The 23,676-nt window shown below is 38.9% G+C and overlaps 1 protein-coding gene across 4 annotated transcripts in view; it reads left to right on the top strand.

The window, feature by feature from the left end:
- IL17REL (interleukin 17 receptor E like) overlaps positions 1-23,676 on the top strand; it is a 69,843-nt gene that overhangs the window by 7,921 nt on the left and 38,246 nt on the right. For all 4 annotated transcript variants that reach the window (XM_026714092.2, XM_087934137.1, XM_026714093.2 and 1 more), the window contains exons 2-4: positions 13,380-13,407; positions 19,241-19,390; positions 20,526-20,635. In XM_026714092.2, coding sequence (XP_026569877.2) covers positions 13,380-13,407; positions 19,241-19,390; positions 20,526-20,635 — 288 coding nt within the window. The remainder of the gene's footprint in view (positions 1-13,379; positions 13,408-19,240; positions 19,391-20,525; positions 20,636-23,676) is intronic.

Consider the following 23,676-nt stretch of genomic DNA (forward strand, 5'->3'; position numbering starts at 1 on the left):
TTCTAGTGATATATTTACAGAACTTACATCATATTGGTTTGGTCTGCACATTGCATTTAATCAACATGCAGTTGGTTTACCTTAGCTTCATTGAGTGTGTGAATCTAGTCAATTGTAGCTTAGTCAACAATCTGTAGTTAACATGGGGCAGTGCATAATGAGTAAGTTTAGTGAGTAAGTAAACTTATTGCTTTTATGATCCTCAAGGATGGGGTACGAGACATGGAATTGTTTAGTTGTTCATTGTTTTAATATATTTTAGCAGTTTGAGTTTAGACACAGAAACTCAACTACTATGCACAATTTACCTGTGATAAGCTTAAAAGAGACTAAGAAATAGTCTTTTGTTAATGACTGCCCAGTTTAGCAACTATTTGAAATTATGTCACCGCCACAACTGACTTCCATATAATAATCTCTGGATATGTTTATGCCCCCAACTCACATAAATCTGATTGAATAATTTAAATAATGGCTCAAATATAAGACAGCAGTGTGTTGCAGCTGCCAAAAAATCCAATATGGTTCTGGGCTGCATTAACAGAAGGATAGAGTCAAGATCATGGAACATGTTAATACCACTATTGCATCTAGTTTTGGTCCCATGATATTAAATGATGTTGCGACTCTAGAAAGAATAAAGAGAAAATCAACAAAGATTGTTAGGATACTGGAGGCTAAAACCTATGAAGAATAGTTTCAGGAATTGGGTATGTCTAGTTTAATGAAAATAAGAAATACTGGTGACATGATAGTAATTTTCCAATATCCAAGGGGCTGCCATAATAAAGTGGGGGTCAATCTATTCCGGGGCTGGGTTTCTATTGGTTCTGCCCACCTCTGTAGAAACGGTAGCTCTGAAGAGCATCAGACATAGAACCGGTTCTACATCTGCTGATGTTTTTGCCCACCCACCCAGCCACCTGGGCTCTTACCTGACCTTTATTTCCTGATTTTTTCAACTTCAGCTGCCGTGCAAGGCACAGCTGCAGCTAAAAAAGCAGGAAAAGGGGGCTTTTTGAAAGGCTGCTTCTCTGCACGCAGCATGCTGATGACGATTTACAGGCACGCCACAGCGCGGCGTGCAGGGAAGCACATCGCAAGCCACCGAACCTCATAAATGACCGAACTGGTAGTTAACCCTGTCGGATCCCACCCCTGATCTCTTCTCTAAAGCATCTGAAGGCATGACAAAAAGCAATGGATGGAAACTAATCAAAGAGAGAACCAACTTAGAACTAAGGAGAAATTTTCTGGCAATTAGAACAATTAGTGGGATGATTTGCCTCCAGAAGTTGAGGTTGCTCCAACACTGGTGGTTTTCAAGAAGAGATTGGAGAGCTATTTGTCCGAAATGGTATAAGGTTTCCTATTTGAGCAGGGAATTGGACTAGACTTCCACAGTCTCTTTGAACTCTGTTATACTGTTGTTCTATATATTTGAAAATAGCAGAATAGAGAAGGCTGATGTGGACTAATATGATCTATTCCAGTTGATTGGAAAACCACTATGTCTAGTTTCTCTCTCTCTCTCCCCCCTCTGTCTTGTTCTCCAAAGCTCATACTGTGCCACATTCCCCTTCAATTTTTGCTACAGTTAGCTAAACATAGTACATATACATTTCTTTAATGATTGAATATGATTCAAAAAAATTGACTGCACTTTGATAGGTATTTCCAAAAGCTCAAATAATATGTTTAAAAATCACTGGATGTGTAAATATCTTGCTGTGCACCTAAGGCAAACCCTTCCCAAAATGATAGAACAAAAAATATACTAAGTACAGATCTATCTATTTATCTATCTATCTATCTATCTATCTATCTATCTATCTATCTATCTATCTATCTATCCATCCATCCATCCATCCATCCATCCATCCATCCATCCATCCATCCACATGCACACACACATACATCCTTATATACAAAAGGCACATAAAATTGTTTGAAATTCACATTTGAAATAGATCTATAATTTAAATATCACTCAGTAAATAAGCAAATGGTTATATTATTTTATTATATGTTAAACAATGATTAAGCAACCTTGCTTATTGTGGTCAAGGTTAAAGATTCTAAATTTTCATATATACTCAGTAAAGCTCAGTTCCTTAATTGCTGACATGAATTATTCATCATGTATGTATATTTGCATGCAAATGCACCTGTATTTGCAAGCTGTAACTATGACAAGGAGTCTCTGTGTCTGGGTAGTATACCAACTATAATCTAGAATGGGGGGCATGGGCGTTATGTGAAGATGCTTTTTGTAGATTTTAGTTCTGCATTTAACACAATTCTTCCACATAGACTAGTGTCTAAACTTCTGGACCTTGGACTTTCTTATTCAATCTGCTTTTGGATTATGGATTTCCTGTCTGGCCACTCACAGAGGGTCAGATTAGGTAATCATACCTCTTCAGCCCTTATTCTTAACACTGGTACACCACAGGGTTGCGTGTTGAGTCCTTTACTCTACACTCTTCATGTGCATGGCTGCATTCCCACTCACGCTAGTAATACTATTGCTAAATTTTCAGATGATACCACGGTGATGGGACTCATCTCCAGGGGGGGATGAGTCTGCCTACTGAGATGAGATGGACCGGTTGCTTTCGTGGTGTGGAGACAATAATTTGGTCCTCCACACCAATAAGACCAAGGAGCTCATAGTGGACTATAGAAAGAACAGATCAGACATCCAGTTCTTGTTTATCAATGGAGACACAGTGGAGAAAGTGCCTAGTTTTAAGTTTCTGGGTGTTACCATAAAAGAGGACCTGACCTGCGGTGCTCACATTGCAGCACTGGTCAAAAGTGCCCAGAGAGATTATATTACCTGAGACTTCTCAGAAAGCAGCAACTGAATGACAAACTGCTGGTGACCTTCTACCGCTGCACCATAGAGAGTATCTTAACTTACTGCACCTCTGTAGGGTTTGCCAATTCCACAGTGGCAGATAGGAAAGCACTCCAGAGGGTTAATATCATTGCCCAGAAGATCATTGGTTGCCCTCTCCCCTCTTTGGAAGAGCTTTGTAGCTCCCTCTGCCTTAAGAAAGTTCAAAACATTCTCAAAGATCCATCTTATCCTGGGCACCCTGTTTTTGAACTATTACCATCTGTCAGATGGTACAGAACAATAAAAACAAGCACAAATAGGCTGAAAAACAGCTTCTATCCCAGGGCAGTAACTCTACTGAATTCTACTGTATATAGTGCAATATTAACGCAATATCAGGGGTTTTCAATTCAATGTATAGAATGTGAAGGATGTGTGTTTGGGTTTATTTCCAATCATAATATACACTGAAGATGGCATTTAATTTAGTTGTACAAGGTGCAATGACAATAAAGTAAACTGAACTAAACTAAATACATTGCTACCTGCCTTAGTGATTCATAAGAACCTCATAATAATAACCTTGTTATCGCCAATAGCTCTGCACATATCTGTCAGTTAAGGTGTGCAGTCTGGTTGTTAACTGCGATTATATAACATGAATCCTGAAAGAATAGCATTGATTGCTTACAACTAAAGTGGTGTCACTAGTCAATTAACCTTAATTGTTTAGAGTCTAGGTACTGAAAAAGAATATATATTGTAATGCTACTTACCTTATCCAGGTATATTAAGACCAGATGCTTATTCTCTGCCAATGGGACTGCATCTCAGTGTGCTGGCCAGATGTGGCAAATTCTTTAGTTCAGTGCCACAATTAGTGACCTCTTTCAAGAGATGCTTGGATGGCTTACATCCTAACTTATTTCATAGTACTATTAAATATCCGTTTCTCTAGATATTTCTGGGCTAAAGTTATGCCAGGACCAGTCATTTACTTTGCTTTTCTGTTTTTTACAATTTGTTATCATGTGTCTATTATTTTTAAACATTGTTGGCTTTATCTGAAAATTTACTATTCCTTTCAAACCATGCTGGGGTTCCTTAGGAAGGAAGCATAATATGAAACAACAACAAAGGCACTCTTACCTAAGAGTGAGATGGGCAGTATATAAATCCAATAAATAATAATGCAGTTTTGTTTGATGTTGTTTCTCCCAGTCCAAAGAATTCCTCAGCATAACATACCAAAGATTTAAAATGGCAAAAGCATAAAAAAAAGAATAGTGCAACTGTGAATGAACAGTAAAAAAGCAGAAAATGTAAGGACTAACAAACTAAAAGTGTAAACACTACATAGAAGGAAAATTTAAACAGATTTAAATGGTGCTTTGGGCCACCCAAATGTAAGGACTAACAAACTAAAAGTGTAAACACTACATAGAAGGAAAATTTAAACAGATTTAAATGGTGCTTTGGGCCACCCAAATGCCTTAGATTTGAATCGATAAAGGGCATAATAGTTACTGCCAAGCAAACTAAATGTCAAAAAGCATTCTAGAGCCTAGATTCTTGAAAAGAACCATCACAACTTCTACTCTTGCCTGAGAGGTGGCAAGAGTCTGTACAATCTGTAGTAAAGTAAGAGAATTGTGGATTTTGACCATTCCATTTTGTCTAAGTATCTGCAGTGAAGGAGATGAATGTGTCCTTATCATTAAAGTGCTTCTCCTTTCAATTTCTATCCATTCTTATCAGTTTTTATCTTTAAAGCAAGACTGTTTAAATCCAGTCCACCTCTTAAGAATCAACAACCATCATGGTTCCTTTCATCCTCTGTTCCCTAGGCTCTGCATACCCAAGGTCTGTAACCATTTTCATAGGACATGCTTTTCAGATGCTTCTCCGTGAACAAATGCCAGGCAGAGGTTGTACTTTGTATTCCAGATGTCTTCTGACAGGCAGAATACAGGGAGACTACTAAAAATTAAGGAGACTACTAAAAGTTAAGAGGACACAGTGGCTCAGTGGCTAAGACGCAGAGCTTGTCGATCAGAAAGGTTGGCAGTTCGGTGGTTCGAATCCCTAGTACCGCGTAAAGGAATGAGCTCCTGTTACTTGTCCCAGCTTCTGCCAACCTAGCAGTTAGAAAGCATGTGAAAATGTGTTCCATGCACCTTTGGCGTTTAGTCATGCTGGCCATATGACCACAGAGATATCTTCGGACAGCACTGGATCTTCAGCTTTGTAATGAAGATGACCACTGCCCTCTAGAGCCGGAAATGACTAACATGTATGTGTGAAACCATTACCTTTACTAAAAGATATTTCCTCTTTATGCCTTTATTGAGGATATTTTGATGAACCATACTATTCACTTCAATTGTCCTACGAGTCAATGACTACTTCAGCTTCAATTGCAACAATACAAGATCACACAACAGATACAAACTGAATGTAAACTGCTCCACACTTGATTGCAGAAAGTACGACTTCAGCAACAGAGTGGTCAATGCCTGGAATGCACTACCTGACTCTGTTGTTACATCCTCAAACCCCCGACTCCTTTACCCTTAAACTATCCACTATTGACCTCACTCCATTCCTAAGAGGTCTGTAAGAGGCGTGCATAAGTACGCAATCGTGCCTACCGTCCCTGTCCTATTGTCCCCATTTATTTGTATCTATTTCCTGTATTCATTCTCATACCTATTACCTTGTAAGCGATGGACAAATCAAATAAATAAAATAAATTGTGACATGATTTATATAGCTTTTTGGTTCTTAAGCTTTCTGCAGCTACAATGTCCAAAATTTTGTCTATGCAGCATTCTTTCTTATGACAAGTATTTTTGCGAGATGAATTATCTCACACCAGAAGTAGTGATTCTGTTATAAGTGCGTGGAAAGTGAAGTTGTATGAATCTCACATCCTCTGCCAGACATACGATTTAAACCCAGTAAGAAAACAACCTCTCTTCTTAGATACTTAGGATTTGAAATAAGATTTAATTAATGGAATATCTAATTCCATAACTAACTTAAATAATGCTTGTATTATGATGTTATTTAAACATTGCTAGATCTGGTTGCAAATCTCTATGTGAAAACATAATCCATACATCTGTTATAGTTGTATACAAAAATGGATTTATTCATCTGTCAAATCTGTATTCTGTCTATCTTGTTTTGGCTCATGGAATCCATAAATGATAAATTGAAAGATAACCCCCTGCTTTATCTTGTGTTATGATATTACAGATTTTCATTAGTTAAAGAGAACTATTTCTCCTGAGCCAATAAATTATCTCCTTCTGTTGCCCTTATTCCTCAACTTGATATCTTCCGAGGGAGATCAATATTTATCATTCAGGATGCTGAAGGAAATCGAAGGGAACTGAAATCGGAAAGGGACTATTGGGGTTATGGTATGAAAAATATGAAAGAAAGACCAAAAGTTACATTATAGTAGAAACTAAGGGTGGTTTCCCACAAAAGATATAGCCTTTCCTTTGTTGAGCTTCATTTTTTCCTCTGCCCTTTGATTCATGAAGAACTACAGCTTCTAACAATATAATCACATAGTGGATAATACCTTGTTGAAGCCTGCTCCTAAGATTAGGTCTCAGTTACTCATCTATGGTTTAATATAGGTGATAATAATCCAATATTTAAAGTTGCAATACTATAACTGAACTGTAATGCCGTTACTGAGATCCTTAGTTGTGGTGGAATGTGGAGACAATTATTTCCAAACAAATCTTTGGCTTGAGGAAAAAAATGCCAGCTTTGGAATGTTTTGTCAATTCCATTGCAAATACTTTTGCTTGCCAGAATTTTCAGTCATAATACGGTTTGTTCTCCAATTAATAATTATTTTCTGATTTTTTTTTTCTTCTTCTAGTTATTTTGTTTGTATTTGAAATATTTCTCTAATGTTTTTATTTAAGGGTGTATTTGCATAATATGCTAAGCTATTGTTGTGACTTAAAGAATACACGTGGCACCTTATTAAGAGTACATGTGGCACCTTTCCCTTATGCGGCTTATTTACCACAAGCAGAATTTTACCTGATGTGCACTGTATCACTTGAATCTATCGTGGCTGACATTTTTGTTTCTAGAAAACAAATGTGGAAATCAAATTTCATTTTCTGCAAACCAACAATAATGGGAGTCAAATGCTTAAAAACCAGATGACATGAAAATCATATAAATCTCCAGGACATACTAGGTTAGAGGATAGTTTAATGAGCAACAATTTCTTTCTCAGACAAGCAAGCAAAACCTGCTGTTTTGACAGTCAGGTCACTGAGGTTTAGCCTAAAAAAATTATTTATTTTGAGAGAAGAGAAAAGTAAATTTAATCTGAAACAGATGTTCTGAATAGACAAAAGGAACTATTGGACAAGTCTACAAAATAAGGTAAAAAGTCAGGATGGGAGTCATGATGGTGTAATCAAATTTCCACCTGTTTTTTTTACAAATATTTTAACCAGATCCTGCTGGCACCCTGGGAACTATATTGGGCTAACTGTGTAGGGTCACTTCGTACAATATAGCCATAGTATGTCTTTCAAATATATTCGTAACTTTGATTAAATTGGTACATGCTTTTTCTGTTGCATAAAAAGCAAATGTGGTCCTGAAATAAAATGTTAAAATCTTGGGTAGTTAGGGTTGGGCCAATTCAAAGCTCACAACCTAAGTACAATCTTTTGAAATTGGTACATCTCTACCAAGAGCACATTACAAAAAAACATATAGGAAGTTTGATGATGCTAAAGTAATTAAATTAGTATGGGGAAAGGAAGGAGTGTCCCGTAGACATGCAAAATAGATAGTTGGTGAAATCGGCTCTCTATGCTTGTATTTCTTTACAAAATAAAATACTTCTATTCTGCTGACAGTCATTAGTGCTTTTCCTCTTGCTAATTTTGTGGAGTTTCAAATCTTTCTTATATAAGAAGTATGGTATCTACAAGCAGTATGTGTAAAATAACCAGAAAGGAACACGGTAGCATTTCATGGATTGCTTCAGGAAGATTATTTGTGCCTGTGTATACAAGTAGTCTTCAACTACTATTAGGGCCAAAAATCCACTGCAAAGAAAGGTGGTTGGAGAGGTGCGTCCAATTTTAGGGCCTGTTGTTACCAGAGTTGTAAAGTGTATCATTATACTTGGTAACTGGATCCCATGGTCACTGAAGCAAATATGGCTTCCCCCATTGGCATTGCTTGTTAGAAGCCACTGGGAAGGTCACCAACAGTGATTACATAACTCCAGGCACTGCAAGCATCATAAATACATGGTGGCTGCCAAGCAACCGGATTTCAGTTACGTGACCAGGGGATTCTATGATGTTTGTAAGTGTGAGGACTGGTTATAAGTAACTTAGAGTCATAAGTCACAAAAATATATTAATATAATGTAAGCTACAACTACGGTAGAAAAATGTGGGATAGACACCATCACCACTAGATGGATTCATAACTGGCTGACAAACTCAATATCTAGTCCTTAATGGAACTACTACTGCTACATGGAGGCAAGTAAGGAGCAAGGTATCTCACGGTTCGGTCTTAGGTCCAGTACATTTCAATATCTCCATAAACAATTTTGATGAGGGAATAGAAGGGGAACTCATTAAATTTGCGGATAACACCAAGTTGGTAGGAATACCCCAGAAAATAGGCTAAAGATCCAGAGAGATCCTTAAAGACGAACACAGAGCCCTAACTAACAAAATGAAATTCAGTGGTGAGAAAAGTAAGGTTTTACACTTAAGCAAGAAAAACCAAATGTACAAATAGGTGTCACCTGGCTCAATAGCAATAACTGGAGGATGCTGGAGTCCTAGTGGACAATCACTTAAATATGGGCCAGCGGTGTGTGGCAGCCACTGAAAAAGCCAATGCACTTCCAGGTTGCATTAATAGAAGGATAGAATTCACATTATGTGAAGGGTTAGTACTGCTTTATAAGGCCTTAGTATAATTGAGTCAAGTTTTTGTTGCCACTGTTGGAAGAAATATCCTTCTGGGTTCAGTTCCAAGTGGGGAAAAAACATGGAGGCTGTTTGGAAAGATGGTGTAATGGTGGACAGCGGGACCACAAGGCTTGGAGCTTCAAAGTGAAAAGGACGATCACATGCTTCAAGGTGAAGGAAAAGAGAAGGAAGGGCTGAGATGCTGAGGGTGCTTGGTTTTATATCCTCTGTTGAGATTTGAATTTGAGCTTGTATTCTGATTGGCTGTCAGACTCCCATGGGGCCATGGAGGGGCAACTCTGTAGGCTATCCTGAGTCCCAGGCTTGGTTGAGCCTTGCTGGATGATGATGTAATAAAAAGGGCTTTGGGCAATTGCTACAGCTTTACCTGGAGATCTTTGTTATGTAAAATATTCTGGCCCAGGCCTTAATGGTCCACCCATTAACATAGGTGGAGGTGAGCTTCGGCTTCTGAGGTGAGTTTCTGCTTCTGAGTTTCTACTCTTTTCAGGGGAAATTTTCTGCCTTTTTAATATTTCCGAGGATATTTCAATTTTCTAAGAGAAGAGTGGGTGTTAACTTCCTACACCACAAAATAAAAAAAGTCAAAGCTCACGCTGAAGACGCTGAAATGTTGAAGAGTGCAAAGGAAAGCCACAAAGTTGATTAAGGGGCTAGAGCCCAAAATATATGAAGAACAGTTGCAGGAACTGGGTATGTCTAGTCTAGTGAAATGGAGGTCTACATGATGGCAGTGTTCCTCAATATTTGAATAGCTGCTACAAAAAAGAAGGGGTCAACCTATTTTCCAAAGAGCCCGAAGGCAGGACAAGAAACGATGGATGGAAACTAATCAAGGAAAAAACAATCTAAAACTAGAGAGAAATTTCTTGATAGTCAGGGCAATTAACCAGTGCAACAGTTTGCCTTCAGAAGTTGAAGGTGCTTATCATTGAAGGTTTTTAAGAAGAGATTGGACAGACACTTATCTGAAAAGGTATAGGGCAGTGGTGGCTAACCTTCTTGGGCTCCTGTACTGAAAATTGAGTGCACACTCACATGCACGCGCTCGGGTGCCAGCACCCAGAAGACAAAGCGTGCCCCCCCCATGCTCCCTGTGCATGCTCTTATACAGAAGCCTGATGATGGCAGATGAGATTCTGCCAAAACGTTGCTACAACTTTAAAAGCACAACTATAATGACGTGAGAAAATACCCGAACAAAGCTGAATACCATACATATAAATACCCATGAAAACTTAAGAAAACATGTATGTATGTATATATGTATTATATATTATAATATATATATATTGAAAAAAGACCAGAAAGCATGAATAGAAGAGACGATTCCACCAGACTGTCAATCATTTGGAAACAAAAAAATCTCCCCACCACAAGCCAGGCAAACACCTGGACACAGAGAGATCCCCCCTGATACCTCCAGCTCAAACACACCCCAACCAGGCACCCAGATGAAACCTAGCTTCCTAACAAATGATAGCTGTCCATTTACCGGGAGCCAAGCTGAACTAAAGGCCTCCAATAAAGGAATACAATGTTGCCAGCCAATCAAGAGACAAAAAGAGCCAAAAAACAGACAAAAGATATTAGAAACACCAATCAAGCAGAACACCACAAACTCCAAGACCAATAAACACAGACCAAGACTCCCAACCAATCAGGATGAAGAAAAAAACCATTCTGGCACAGCAGTAGGCTGCCCCAAATTTAAATCTGAAACCACTATAAAAGTCTGACTCACAGATGAACACTATACAGAAGCCTGATGATGGCAGATGAGATTCTGCCGAAACGTTGCTACAACTTTAAAAGCACAACTACAATGACGTGGGAAAATACCTGAACAAAGCTGAATACTATATATATATATATATATATATATATATATATATATATATATATATATATATATATATATATATATGGATCTTTAGTTGTTCGGTTTTCTCACGTAGATTCGGTATCTAGGCAACGTTTCAATGAAGTCTCATTCATCATCTTTCAGGCTTTGTCTTCGCTCTTGCTTCTCATTCACTCTGAGAAGCACAGAGCCGAGACAGAAGCCTGAAGATGATGAATGAGACTTCATCAAACGTTGCCTAGATACTTTGAATCTCTACGCTGAGAAACCCGAACAACCAAAGATCTACATATATATATATATATATATATATATTTATTTCCATTATATATCCATTTCAGCACAGTCCCAAATTTTCCTGATTATAACCTCATCCAATGGAATATTCATATTTTTCCAGTATTTAGCATATGTAATCCTTGCTGCCCTCAATATGTGTAACACTAAATATGTGGTCACTTTGTCAAGATCCTCTGATAGTATACCTAAATGGCACGTTTCTGGTTTAAAATCAATATTTTGTTCGGTTATCATTTCCAGCCATTTATGTATATTCCTCCCAATATTTTCTCGCTTTATTGCATGTCCACCACATATGGTAATAGGTGCCTGAGACCTGGTTGTATTTGCAATATTAGGAGATAGGTTATCAATCTTGCAGGTGGTAAATGCCACCTGTAAAACATCTTATAGAGATTTGCTTTGTAAGCTGAAGCCATAGTCATTTTGTAATTTCTGTCCCAAAGTTTTCGCCAATTCTCTAATTCTATATTATAGCCAAAGTTTTTGCCTAGGCAATCATTGTTTCTTTGACTATTTCTTCCTCCATTTTGTAGTTCAGTAAAAAATTGTAAATTTTTAAATCAATTTTTCATCCGTCCCCATTAAAATTGTATCCAATGCTGTAGGATCTTTATTTATACCCCATGTTCTAACATCTTTCTCATATCTTGACTGAATCAGAAAATACGGCCACCAAGCTACTCCCTTGGTCCTGTAGTTGTTGCCTTGATTTAAGTTCACCCCTCTCATTTAAGATATCTTTATAAGATATCTTTTTCCAAATTGATGAGATTTGGATATATAAGTGCCTCCATTGGGGAGAGCTATACTGGTATTTCCCTATAGTATCGTGGTTTAAAAATGTTTATGAATGAAAATTTATAAAAATAATAAGAATACCATTGTAATTTTGAACGATCACTGCATGAATGATTGTAAGTCAAGGATTACCTGTAAATAGATGTGGGGACAGGGTAAAAAAAAAATATGGCGATGGATCACAATCCATCACAAACAGTCTGCAGGAGTGCTTTATCAGGTAAAGTCATGGATTCAAGGCAGTTCTTGAGCCATGCCAGAACAGTAGATCAATCTGAAATAATCTGAGAGGATATCATTCTGCTTCCAAGTCACTACAGAATGCAGAATTTCTCATACTGTGGTAAGCAGTCTAAGCACCTGATGACAGAGTTTAGACTGCTCCATTCTTCATCCGTGTTGGCCTCCAGCCCCTTGATCATCCTTGTTGCTTTTCTCCGCACTCTTTCCAGAGTCTCAACATTCTGTGTTGTCATAGGGCAGTGGTGGCTAACCTTTTGGGGCTTCTGTGCTGAAAATTGTGCGCTCGCTCACGCTCATGTGCTTGTGTGCCAGCACCTAGAAGGCAATGCGTGTGGCATCCCCCTGCCCCCCGCGCATGTGTGCGTGATCCCCCCGCCACCCTCTTACCTGCACTGTGCGCCTCCCAGCTGATTTTGTCCCGTTTGAGGCCTTTTTCCCTCAGAGGTTCGAGGGAAGCCTCTGTAGCCTTTAGAGGTCGAAAAATGGGCCTGTTTTGTCACTTCTGGTATTTCTGGAAGGGCCATTTTTTTCACCTCCGGAGGTTGCAGAGGCTTTCCTCGAGCCTCTGGGAGGCTGAAAAAGCCCTCAAATGGGACGAAAATCAGCTGGGAGGCACGTGCATGTGCAGTGCAGGAAAGTTTGGCTGGGGCTCGCGTGCCCGCACAAATGGCTCTGCGTGCCATCTGTGACATATATGCCATAGGTTCGCCATCATGGAGATAGGGTTTACTTTACTGGTTGATGACTTAACATTTGCATACCTTATGACAGATATTACAGATTTTAAGCCCATGCTTATTCCTAGAATTGTAGAGTTAAAGAGAACGTGGAGATCATTTAGTCCAGGAGCTTCAGGGTAGAATTGCAGTACAGGATCTGCTTTTACAAGCCAAATAGGTAATTGTCTAGTCTTCAATGAAGAAGGGCCTCTATTTCCCAGGCATACCCCTTTTACAGCTTAACCTTTCCCAGGATTTAACTTGAAATCCTTCCATTTTTCACCATTTCATTTGGATCCTTCTGTTTAGAGTAACGAAAAGCAGATGTACTTCATTTCTGTGTGAAAATTCTCCAAGTATTTTAAGAAAGCGGTTGCATCTTCCTTTAACTTTCTTTTATTCTAGACAATTTTGGGAAGTATTTTTAATCAAGATTGAAATCTTATGTGTGATTATAGTTCGGATTTCAACCACATAATTCAATTGACCTCTAAGAATTAATGTGTATTTTTTATGAATATACGAGTGTTATTTGTCTTATTTTATTCCTTAGATATATTATTTAAATTAATGTATCTTAATTTTCTCCTCCATAGGGATTTCATTGCAAACATCAATTTTCTAGTAAGTATTATATTTTCATTCTTATTATATTTAATTCATTCTTGAGATCAGGAAAGCAAAACTTTTGAATGACCAATCAGCCTGAAAACTCATTATTATTATTTTTTGAAATTTTCTTCCTATTTGAGGACCTTCTTATTCATCCTAAAGTGTCTTGGATCATGTCAAGATATAAGCTTTTCTGTGAATGGCTTAAATAGTATGTTTGCTTTTTAACAAGAATTATTTTTTAAAAAATGAGGCTTCGATTCTCAGAATACAAAATGTATTATCACTCGTTGTATTATTTTGATTGTATCACCCATTGTCCCTCAAAGAAAATATCAGCACCTACACAAGTACTGCAAATGAATAATCATGGGCATACTCAATTGTCATATATACCAATGGTGGCTTTTTTTTCTACACCAACATTTCTGGATTGTAAATTATTGAATAAATAGCTATCAAAATCTTTAAACAGAGTTTTTGAATGGGTAAAACTTGCACACTAGCAATGTAGAGTAGTTACTGGACTATACATCCTGACATTGCACCAGCAGTCAAGCTATTGTATATTATTGTATGTTCCAAATTCATTTGTCGGTAACTCTTGTTATAGGCCAAATGTTCAATTTGGATGCAATCTATAATAAGAGTATGATATGCTTTTGATTGTTTGTATATGTGTGTCTTCAATGACTATCATCACTTAAAATCACTTAACATTTTTATTTATTATTATTACTAATTTATTCATTTTATCTTACCATTATTATTTTTTATAAATAAGGCAACAAATATACATAATATTCCCTCCTCCTGTTTCCCCCACAACGACCCTGTGAAGTAGATTGGCTGCAAGAGAGGGATTGGTTGAAAATTACACAGCTGACTTTTTCATGCCCAAGGCAGGATTAGAACTCACAGTCTCCCAGTTTCTCGCCTGGTGCCTTAACCACTAGACCAAACTAATCTGTCTACTGCTCTACCCACAGTATTCTGTATTCAAGAAGGTGGATATAATGTTCTTGTTCTTAATCTGTTGTGGCCTGGGGTGTACTAGGTATATTATTCAAGCACTTATTTATTTATTTATTTATTTATTTTATTAATCTATCTTATATGCCCGTGATGACGAACCTATGGCACATGTGCCACAGGTGGCACACGGAACCATTTGTGTGGACACTTGAGCCCCAGCCAAACTTACCTGTACTGCGCATGTCTTCCATCTGATTTTTGGACCGTTTGAGGCTGTTTTCACCCTCCCAGAGGTTCAAGGGAAGCCTCTGCAGCCTCAGGAGGCTGAAAACGGGCCTGGAAGTGCCAAAACGGGCCTGTTTTCAGCCTCCCATGGCTCCTGAGGCTTCCCTTGAGCTTCCAAGAGGGGCGGAAACGGCCTCCCCCAGGCTCCCTCCAGAGGCTGAAAATGTGTGTTTTCGGCACACCACAACAAAAAGGTTCGTCGTCATGGTTAGATGCCGTCCATCTCTGCTGGAGATGACTCTAGGCCAGACGTGGTATTCAGCTGGTTCTGACCAGTTCTGGAGAACTGGTAGTGAAAATTTTGAGTAGTTTGGAGAACCGGCAAATATCACCTCTGACTGGCCCCGCCCGCATCTATTCTCTGCCTCTGAGTCCCAGCTGATCGGCTGGGTCTTCTTTTGTTGCCCTGCACAGGAGAACGGAGCTGGAAAGCAGGTTAGTGGGGTGGGGAGAGAATGGGATTTTGCAGTGACCTTCCCCTGGAGTTGGGTGAGGATGGAGATTTTACAGTATCCTTCCCATGCTACGCCCACCAAGCCACGCCCACAGAACTGGTAGTAAAAAATTTTTTTGTATCCCACCATTACTCTAGGTGGCTTACAATAATTAAAAGCCACTAAAACCATCAAAACATCAGAACAATAGAGATATGGAGAATCAAATGAATAAAGATACCTACATAAAAGGATTATAGAAAATATCAAATCTTGTAAAAGATTGTTCACAATCTGGGCTTTCTGTGTTTTTATTAGAGTAAATTGTTGTATTTCAGCTTTTATTGTACCCTTCATTCTTATTTTCAGAAGTTTCTTTATTATCTCTCTGCTTGTGGCCACTTGAATGTGCATTCCTACAGTCTTTGAGTCGGCAGAAAAGTACTCTGGCACAAGTTTCTTTATGTCAATTTCTAAGTCATTTTTTTTGTCTCGGTGATGAGGCCACCCAGTGGTGCTGTCTGCACACATTTGATATTAAGGAACGGGATTGGCAGATCCCCCGGTTTCATTTTTTCTTTAATGGGCATTGTCTGCTGATGAGAAAAATATCCACCCATCACTCTTCCTTCTATGAGTTGGGACTGGGGCTGAGACTGGGAGGACAGAAAGATTTTATCAGGAGTCCTGATCTATTTTATTGGGCAGCCCCTTTCTTTCACAAAACGATCCTCAGGGCAGCCGATGTTGTCACCTGAATATCAGTTTGAGAGGAATTGTTTTATTTTATTTTTATTTATTTATTTTGTCAAGCATGCATTTGATAATATATATAAGTATAAACATGATTATTAATACATGAAATAGATATGATCTAAGTATGGTATATAAAATCATACATTGCAATGTCCTACCTGTCAATGAATACTTCAGCTTCAACCATAACAACACAAGAGCAAACAATAGATACAAACTCAAGGTTAATGACACCAAACTTGATTGCAGGAAATACGACTTCAGCAACTGAGTGGTCAATGTCTGGAATACTCTACCTGACTCTGTGGTTTCCTCCCCAAACCCCCAAAACTTTAACCTTAGACTGTCTACTTTTGACCTCACCCCTTTCCTAAGTGGTCTGTAGGGGGTGTGCATAAGCGCACCAACATGCCTACCAACCCTGTCCTATTGTTTCTTTTATTTTTCTTATATGTACCCATTTCATGTATTCCTAACTATGTATATACTTATACCAATTATCTTGTAAGCGATTGACAAATCAAATAAACAAAAATAAATAAATAAATGTGTTATGTCTGTGGAACTGGTTGGAGTTCCCAACCAGGTCCGCTGTTTGAGCGGGAGCACCAGCCGCTCCCATTGGCTGGCTCCGTTTGACAGTCGGCTATAAAAGCCAGCTGTCGAGCAGAGCCAACTCCGTTGTCGCCCGCTGGTCTGCCAGTTAGCAAGCAGACACGACAACCCTTTATTCTCTGCAATAAAGCCTTGTTAGTTGTACGCTCTGGCTTCTGCCTCTTCCTTACCATCGCTCCACAACAAAATGAATAAAAGGGAACATTAAGACAAGGATGGTAGGCACCTTTTACGCTTATGCATGCCTCTTACAGACTCTTAGGAATGGGGTGAGGTCAACATTAAACAATTAGTAGACAGTAGGGAAGCAAGGCTCTACGGATCACAAACCATCTCCTTGTGCAGTGATGACATATCAAAGGTGATATTTTGGGTGACACACCACTGCTCCCCAACTCCTAACGAATATTCTTGAAAGCATTTCCCATTTTTTTTTGGAGCTTTTGGAAGCTGCACAGGCTGCACGAGAATGGTGTATGCTCCTGTACGGCCTCTGGGCCCTATGGGAGTCATGTGAGAAGGTCATGTTCTTGTGTGGCCTTCTGAGTGTCTGAAAATTGTGCAAGGCCTGTTTTCTGTTTTGATGCAGTGTTCACAGCATTCTCTGAAGCTACTTCAAAAACAAAGGCCTTGTGCAATCTCGAGCAGACTCGGCTAAGCCACAGGTGCTTGTCAACGGAAAGAGAATGCTGCCATCTTGGGAAATGATGCTAGGCAGCCATTTTGAGTGACTTTGGTGGCCTCTACTTCAGATCCAACCTCAGTGCTGCTGATGAGTGCTACCGTTCAGGGTAGCTGAGATTGGGGAGGCAGCGGGGCAGAGAGAGAATTATTTCTGAATAGAATCTCCATTGTTATAAAAATTGAGCAGTAGTAATTTCAATGGAAAAAGAATATTCAGTTCATTTTATACATCTCAAAGAATTGATATAAGATATTTTATAGCTAATAAGACTAAATGATGGCTAAAATGTGTAACCCCACCCCCAATGCTGGAAATGATCAGATGGGGTTTTTCTTCCAAATCCAATGTTAATGTAGCAAAACTCAACAGCATTGGAAATTAATTCTTTGCAGAATGGAATGAAGTTTGAAAGTTATAGTGTCACTTCAACTGGCGATATTTCTATTAATCTTTACTAAAGCGCACACTCCTTCAAATTATACTGACCTGGCGTAGTTTAAGATAATAGCTACAAGAATTTTGTCTGCTTTTATTGGAAAAGATCCTTCTTTTCCGCTATGGAAGAATGGTTAATTAAACTGTGGGAATATGCTTTGATGTCTAGAATAATCTCATTGTCTAAAAAAAAAAAAATCTTCTGTACAATTCAGTCATATTTTGAAAATATTTTTGGAATACAATTCTATACATAGAATGGTAGCATAACCCTAATTTGGTCCTCTGGTTATTCATTTTTGGGGGGAGGCGAGGGAGGGGAAGTATTTAACCAAATAGGTCTTTTATTTCCAAGTCAATTGTGTAACTTAAGAGAACATTAATTAAACAATCAAGAGTTAGATTGGTATAATGGTTAGAGGCACCAGGCTAGAAACCAAGAAGCCATGTGTTCTAGTCCTCACATAGGAATGAAGCCATCTGGATAATTTTAGGTTAATCTCTCTCCCCTTCCCCCCTCCCTCCCTCCCTCTCTTCCTCTCTCTCCCCCTCTCTCCCCCTCCCTCTCCCCCTCTCTCCCTCTCCCCCTCCCTCCCTCCTTTTCCTTCTCTCCCCTTCTCCCTCCTTCCCTCCCTCCCTCCCTTCCTCTCTCTCCCCCTCTCTCCCCTCCCTCTCTCCCTCTCCCCCTCCCTCCCTCTCCTTCTCTCCCCTTCTCCCTCCCTCCCTCCCTCACTTCCTCTCTCTCCCTCCCTCTCTCCCTCTCCCCCTCCCTCCTTTTCCTTCTCTCCCCTTCTCCCTCCTTCCCTCCCTCCCTCTCTTCCTCTCTCTCCCCCTCCCTCTCTCCCTCTCCCCCTCCCTCCCTCCCTCTCCTTCTCTCCCCTTCCCTCCCTCCCTCCCTCCCTCCCTCTCTTCCTCTCTCTCCCCCTCTCTCCCTCTCCCCCTCCCTCCCTCTCCTTCTCTCCCCTTCTCCCTCCTCCCTCCCTCCTTCTCTTCCTCTCTCTCTTCCTCTCTCTCCCCTCCCCCTCCCCACCTCCCTCTCCCTCTCTCCCTTCTCCCTTCCTCTCCCTCTTCCACTCTCTTAGAAGAGAGAGGTAATGAGACACTGTTTCTGAAAATGTAACCAATAAAACTACAAGGACTTGTCCAGGCAGTTGCCAAGAGTCAAAAATGATTTGAACACCAAAACATGTTTCACACGGGGAATAGGTTTTCTCCTTGGCAACCATTTTGCCCTGTGGGTGACACATGCACTAGTCATCTTCCTCAGAAATGAAATATTTCGTCAGATCCTAAATTGGCCCAAGACATTATGGCCAATGAACATAAAATTCCTTCTTCCAAGGGAAGACTCTTGATTGTTCCAAAATTCTCTGTTGTGTTAAAGTACAATAGGTACTGATGAATTATGCAACTAGCCCTCTTGAGTCAGAATTGGCTGGACAGGGGATATATTTACCATTGTTTTTTAGAAGATGTGACTGAAATATATGTCTGTAGTGCATTGTTTGACTTGTAAACGTCTCTCCTCCCCTATTAGTTATGACCGATGGTCATATAGACACCTGAGTTTTTCTCCAATGATTTATAATGTTCTTTAGCTATTTCAAGTTTGTTTTTACAGAGAGGCACATATATACATATATGTTTGTTCCCTTTACAGTGGAGGCTGCGAGCAGTTTCTGCCATCCTGCGCCTGCCTCCCTTTCTCCAGTTAATCTTAAAAACATGAAACTTGGGACTACAATGAAGTGTGAAGATCACAGGCATTGCTCTCTCCACTTAAGTGTCACGGCAAACCTGCAACTTAATGGTAAATCAGATGATTTCATAGGAAATGTGGATCATAACTGAGGGCTCTTGTTCAGTGGATGAGAATGTGCAGAAAACCCCAGTTCTATTTCCTGTTCTCTAGGGAGATCTAGGAAGAACTCCCGTATTTCCTGGAAAATGATGCATGTGAGAGAAGGGGAAACGTAGGGCATTCCTAAGAAATCCTTCTGGATAGGGTTCCCATCACAATATTGGTGATGGGGACATGGTGATTCCATCTGGGAGTTCATACTTGTTCTGATACCCAGGGCTTGTACACACAAGCTGGTCTTGGTGTAGAAGATTCTCTTAGGGGGAGGGATAGTGTCAATAGGTTGCATCATTAATTAATGCTACCAAATTTGAATTGCAAGGAATAGATGATCAGTAGATAGCAGCAAAAGGATGGGAATTGTTGTATTGTTTGCTCTTATCCTGTGGCCACACCCGTATATACAAAGGCAATTTAAAACAATGTTTTAAATTTACAATGGGAGAATATACCTTGGGTTTTTAAGATGCCTCCAAGTGCCATTAAGAAACTACAAATTAAAATTAAATGAATGCAACTGGAAAGAAATCAAGAAAGATAGCTGTATCAAAGAAAACAATAAGAGTTGTTTTTGTGTGGTAAACAAACCACTGTAAATCAATATTCCCAGTTGCATGAAGACAACAGGATTCCATATTGGAATCTATGAAAATACTTTCTCTAGCAGAAATTTTAGTGGAGATAAAGGAGATACGAAAGTAGGAAAGTCACCTGTCTAATCAGTGTTGACCTTATTGGATTTGGTCAAGCAGGATTGGCATTTACAGAGGTTGGCTACTAATACACTTTAGCTCAATGAAAGTAAAATTAAAAATTGGACCCATTGCTGTTTTCTCCTACATTTTATTTGGTAGAACTTTGACTGAGGAGCATTCAACTTTCAAAAGTGAGGTGCTCATCTTTGATTAGCCTACAGGTTCTAAAAGTTATGCTGTTTGTTTCAGGGGGCTTTTTATTTCTATGGTTCATTCATAAAAGGTCCCCCTCTTTCATAATATGCTATTGGAAGTGAGTAATAATTCCTTCCCCTCAAAGTCTGTTTCTTTGAATTCTGAATTTGCCATTTTTTCTACATTATTTTCAGAAAATATGTCTGGTGTTCGAATTTGTTATCTCTTGATGGTTACTCAAAAAACCAAGTGTGTGAAAGTGAAGATTTCCAGGGGGCAAAATGCCCATCTTGAGCGAAATAAGGTAAAAGATCTCAGTTGTTTTTGTCATTTTATTGGAGCAAAATTTAAATAATCTAGGAAGAAGGTGGTGTAGTGTCTCTCAACCTAAGAATTCATTTTTTTTTAAGCTGACAGGGCAAAGTTATATGTTCCGAGGTAAATATGGTGTTCCCGTTTTCTACTTTATAGTGCTATGAAGTTATTTACAGAACAGAGTTGGATAGAGTCAGCTTTTTGAGGAAGTTGAAAGAAAAAATACCAACCATGAGTATTCAAACTATCTTTATTTGAAGGTTACATTAACAGAATCTTGTAGGTCTATAAGTACCATTTACTTTTACTCTCCCAAATACTAAAGAGAGTCCCTTCTGATATGCTTTGTCTATCCCCACATCTACTTTGGATTCACATTTCTCTTATTTGATTGTTGTCTAGGCTGTGATTCTTCCTTCTACCTTCCAAGGTCATTCTCACAGATCATTACAAATAGGAAGGCTTGTGGATCTTCCCTTGCAGACTATCTCCTTATATATTTTGTCAGCTATCACTGAGGCTGCTGAAAAATCCAGATGTACTTATTTATTTAATAAATTGATATGGCAGCTCATTTCACTGAATGTGATTTTGGGTAGCATACAACCAACACTTAAAACAATGTTATAGCTATTTTAAAAAGCTAAAAATATAAATAAAAGCAAGATTGCTGGAGAACACGCACCTAAGCACAATATAATAATTATGCAGGCTTTCCATGGAATGTCCAAGGCTGCTGGAAAAGTTAGGTTTTGGGGGATTTTCTGAAAGATTATCAGGGATGGGCTAACTTCACCTTCGGCGCAGGGATGATGTTCTAGAAGGCAGGAGGAACACGCCACCTGGGTCCCATCGGATGAAAGCAAAAGGGGCCCCCAACACAACCCTCCTGCTGGACCTGATGGGATGGGAAGATGTGATCAGGAAAAGGTGGTCCCTTAAATAGGCTGGCCCCATGCCATGTAAGGCTTTAAATGTGAAAACCAGTACCTTGAATTGCATTCAGAACAGTGGTGGGATTCAAATTGTTTTACCACCAGTTTGGTGGGCATGGCTTGGTGGGGTACTTTGCCTAATGCCAGCACGCATCTTTTCCCACACCAGCTGAGACCTGCAGCGCCAATCAGCTGAGAGGATAAAGACGAGAAAAGCGTAGGAGTGGGTGGGGAGTGCTGATCCTGCACTTTCCTCTTCTTTTTCCTCTCAGCTGATCGTTGGCTTTTTTCCCTCCTCTCAGCTGATCGTCAGCTTTTTTTCCCTCCTCTCAGCTGATCGTCGGCTTTTTTCCCTCCTCTTAGCTGATCGTCGGCTTTTTGTAACTATTGTTCCTGGAGAACCGGTCTGAACAGGTAGCACACCACCATTGATTCAGAAGTAAGGAGCACCAGTTCAACTCACAGAACAGACATACAACTATCCATGCAGCTGTAATTCTGCATCAGTTGAAACTCTCAGATACTCTCAAAGGGAACCCCATGAAAAATGCATTAGTAGTAATCTATTCTGGAAGTAACCAGAGCATGGGTGTCGGGGAGTAGAGCCTACAGTGATTCAGTAAAGGGTACAAATGTTACACAATATGAAGCCGTGCAAAGGCCCTCCTAGCCACCACTGCCACTATGCCAGTAACTCATATATCATTGTGTAATGGGATCACGGCATGTGTGTGACATTATTTTGTCATCATCATAGCTTCCAATCTCCAATGTTGGCTCTGGAAGTTATTTTTGGATTAGAAGTTATCTATTCATTCTACGCAGTTCTGGCATTTAAGTTTATTTTCCACAATATTATACCAGCCAAATGGTTGTCTGGCCGAAGTAAGAATGAAGGTATTTAAACTATTTAAATAGCAGGATCCCCAACACTAGTACAAAAGGAACAAGAATTGGTTCAAATTGTTTCCACATTCACTGACTGATTACTGTCTGTCTCCAAGAGTATTAGGTTTACGTCTACCTTGTGCTATGAAAATTAGTATGATGACTATGTGTGGGCTAAGAATACTGCATGCCATTGCTCCCATATGGATTTATTTAAAAAAATGATTTATGAAAACATAAAATCAAACAATTATTCCCCATAAGCTTAGTTACATGCCTCATGCTCACTTCACATTTTCACAGAAAATATTGTGTACCTCTCTCTTGCTTCAAAAGAGAAGAATTTCCAACTAATCTGCCAATTCCTGAAATCTGGTTTGGCAATATACTTTTACAGACTTCTTTTTTAAAAAAGCAGCAAATATGTAGATATTATGATTAGGAAACGTTACTACAGAAAGGGCATCTGGGGATTTTCCAGAAAAGCTTATACCTCATAAAAATACTTTGAGTTTTATATTGATTCATGGGTAAAGGTTTGAACATTTCCTCAAAGTAGATACTGTTGGTATATACCAGAGGTGGTATTCAGTGGGTTCTGACCAGTTCTGGAGAACCAGTAGCAGAATTTTTTTTTAAAGCAAATTTTATTAATTTTACAAAACAATATACAGACAAACAAAACATAAAATATAATAACATATGAAATCTTTTTCTGAAAAAACCAATACAACATCTTATTTAAAGACAGAGTAATTCCAAAATATCACATTTCCATATAAACACAATTTAATATATATATTTACTTTATCTGTTCAACTTCATATCTTGTCCCAACTCTCTTTATTACTCCCTTTCCTTCTATTTATTCAAATTATATCTCTTTTACTTTAGATTGTATACATTTTTTATATACATCTGTCTTATTTATGATTTCATTGTTCTCTTCCAATACACAAACAGACAAAACATAAAACATAAAAAACATAAAACATCTTTTCTGAAAGTTGCTTGATCCTGGGTTAAAACTCATCGTACAGACACAACTTCAAAAATCATGTTCCTTTTATATACCATTCCATATCTTATTACCATTTTCCATTTTCTATATAGCTTCTTCCTTCTTTTAACTTACTTAGTTTTATTCTACTTATCTCATCTCAGTTCAAATCATAATACTTGTCATTCTTTGTCTGTTCTCAGCTAT

Source organism: Pseudonaja textilis, chromosome 5, assembly GCF_049901715.1.
Source record: "Pseudonaja textilis isolate UNSWEBS1 chromosome 5, rPseTex1.2, whole genome shotgun sequence".
NCBI lineage: Eukaryota > Metazoa > Chordata > Lepidosauria > Squamata > Elapidae > Pseudonaja > Pseudonaja textilis.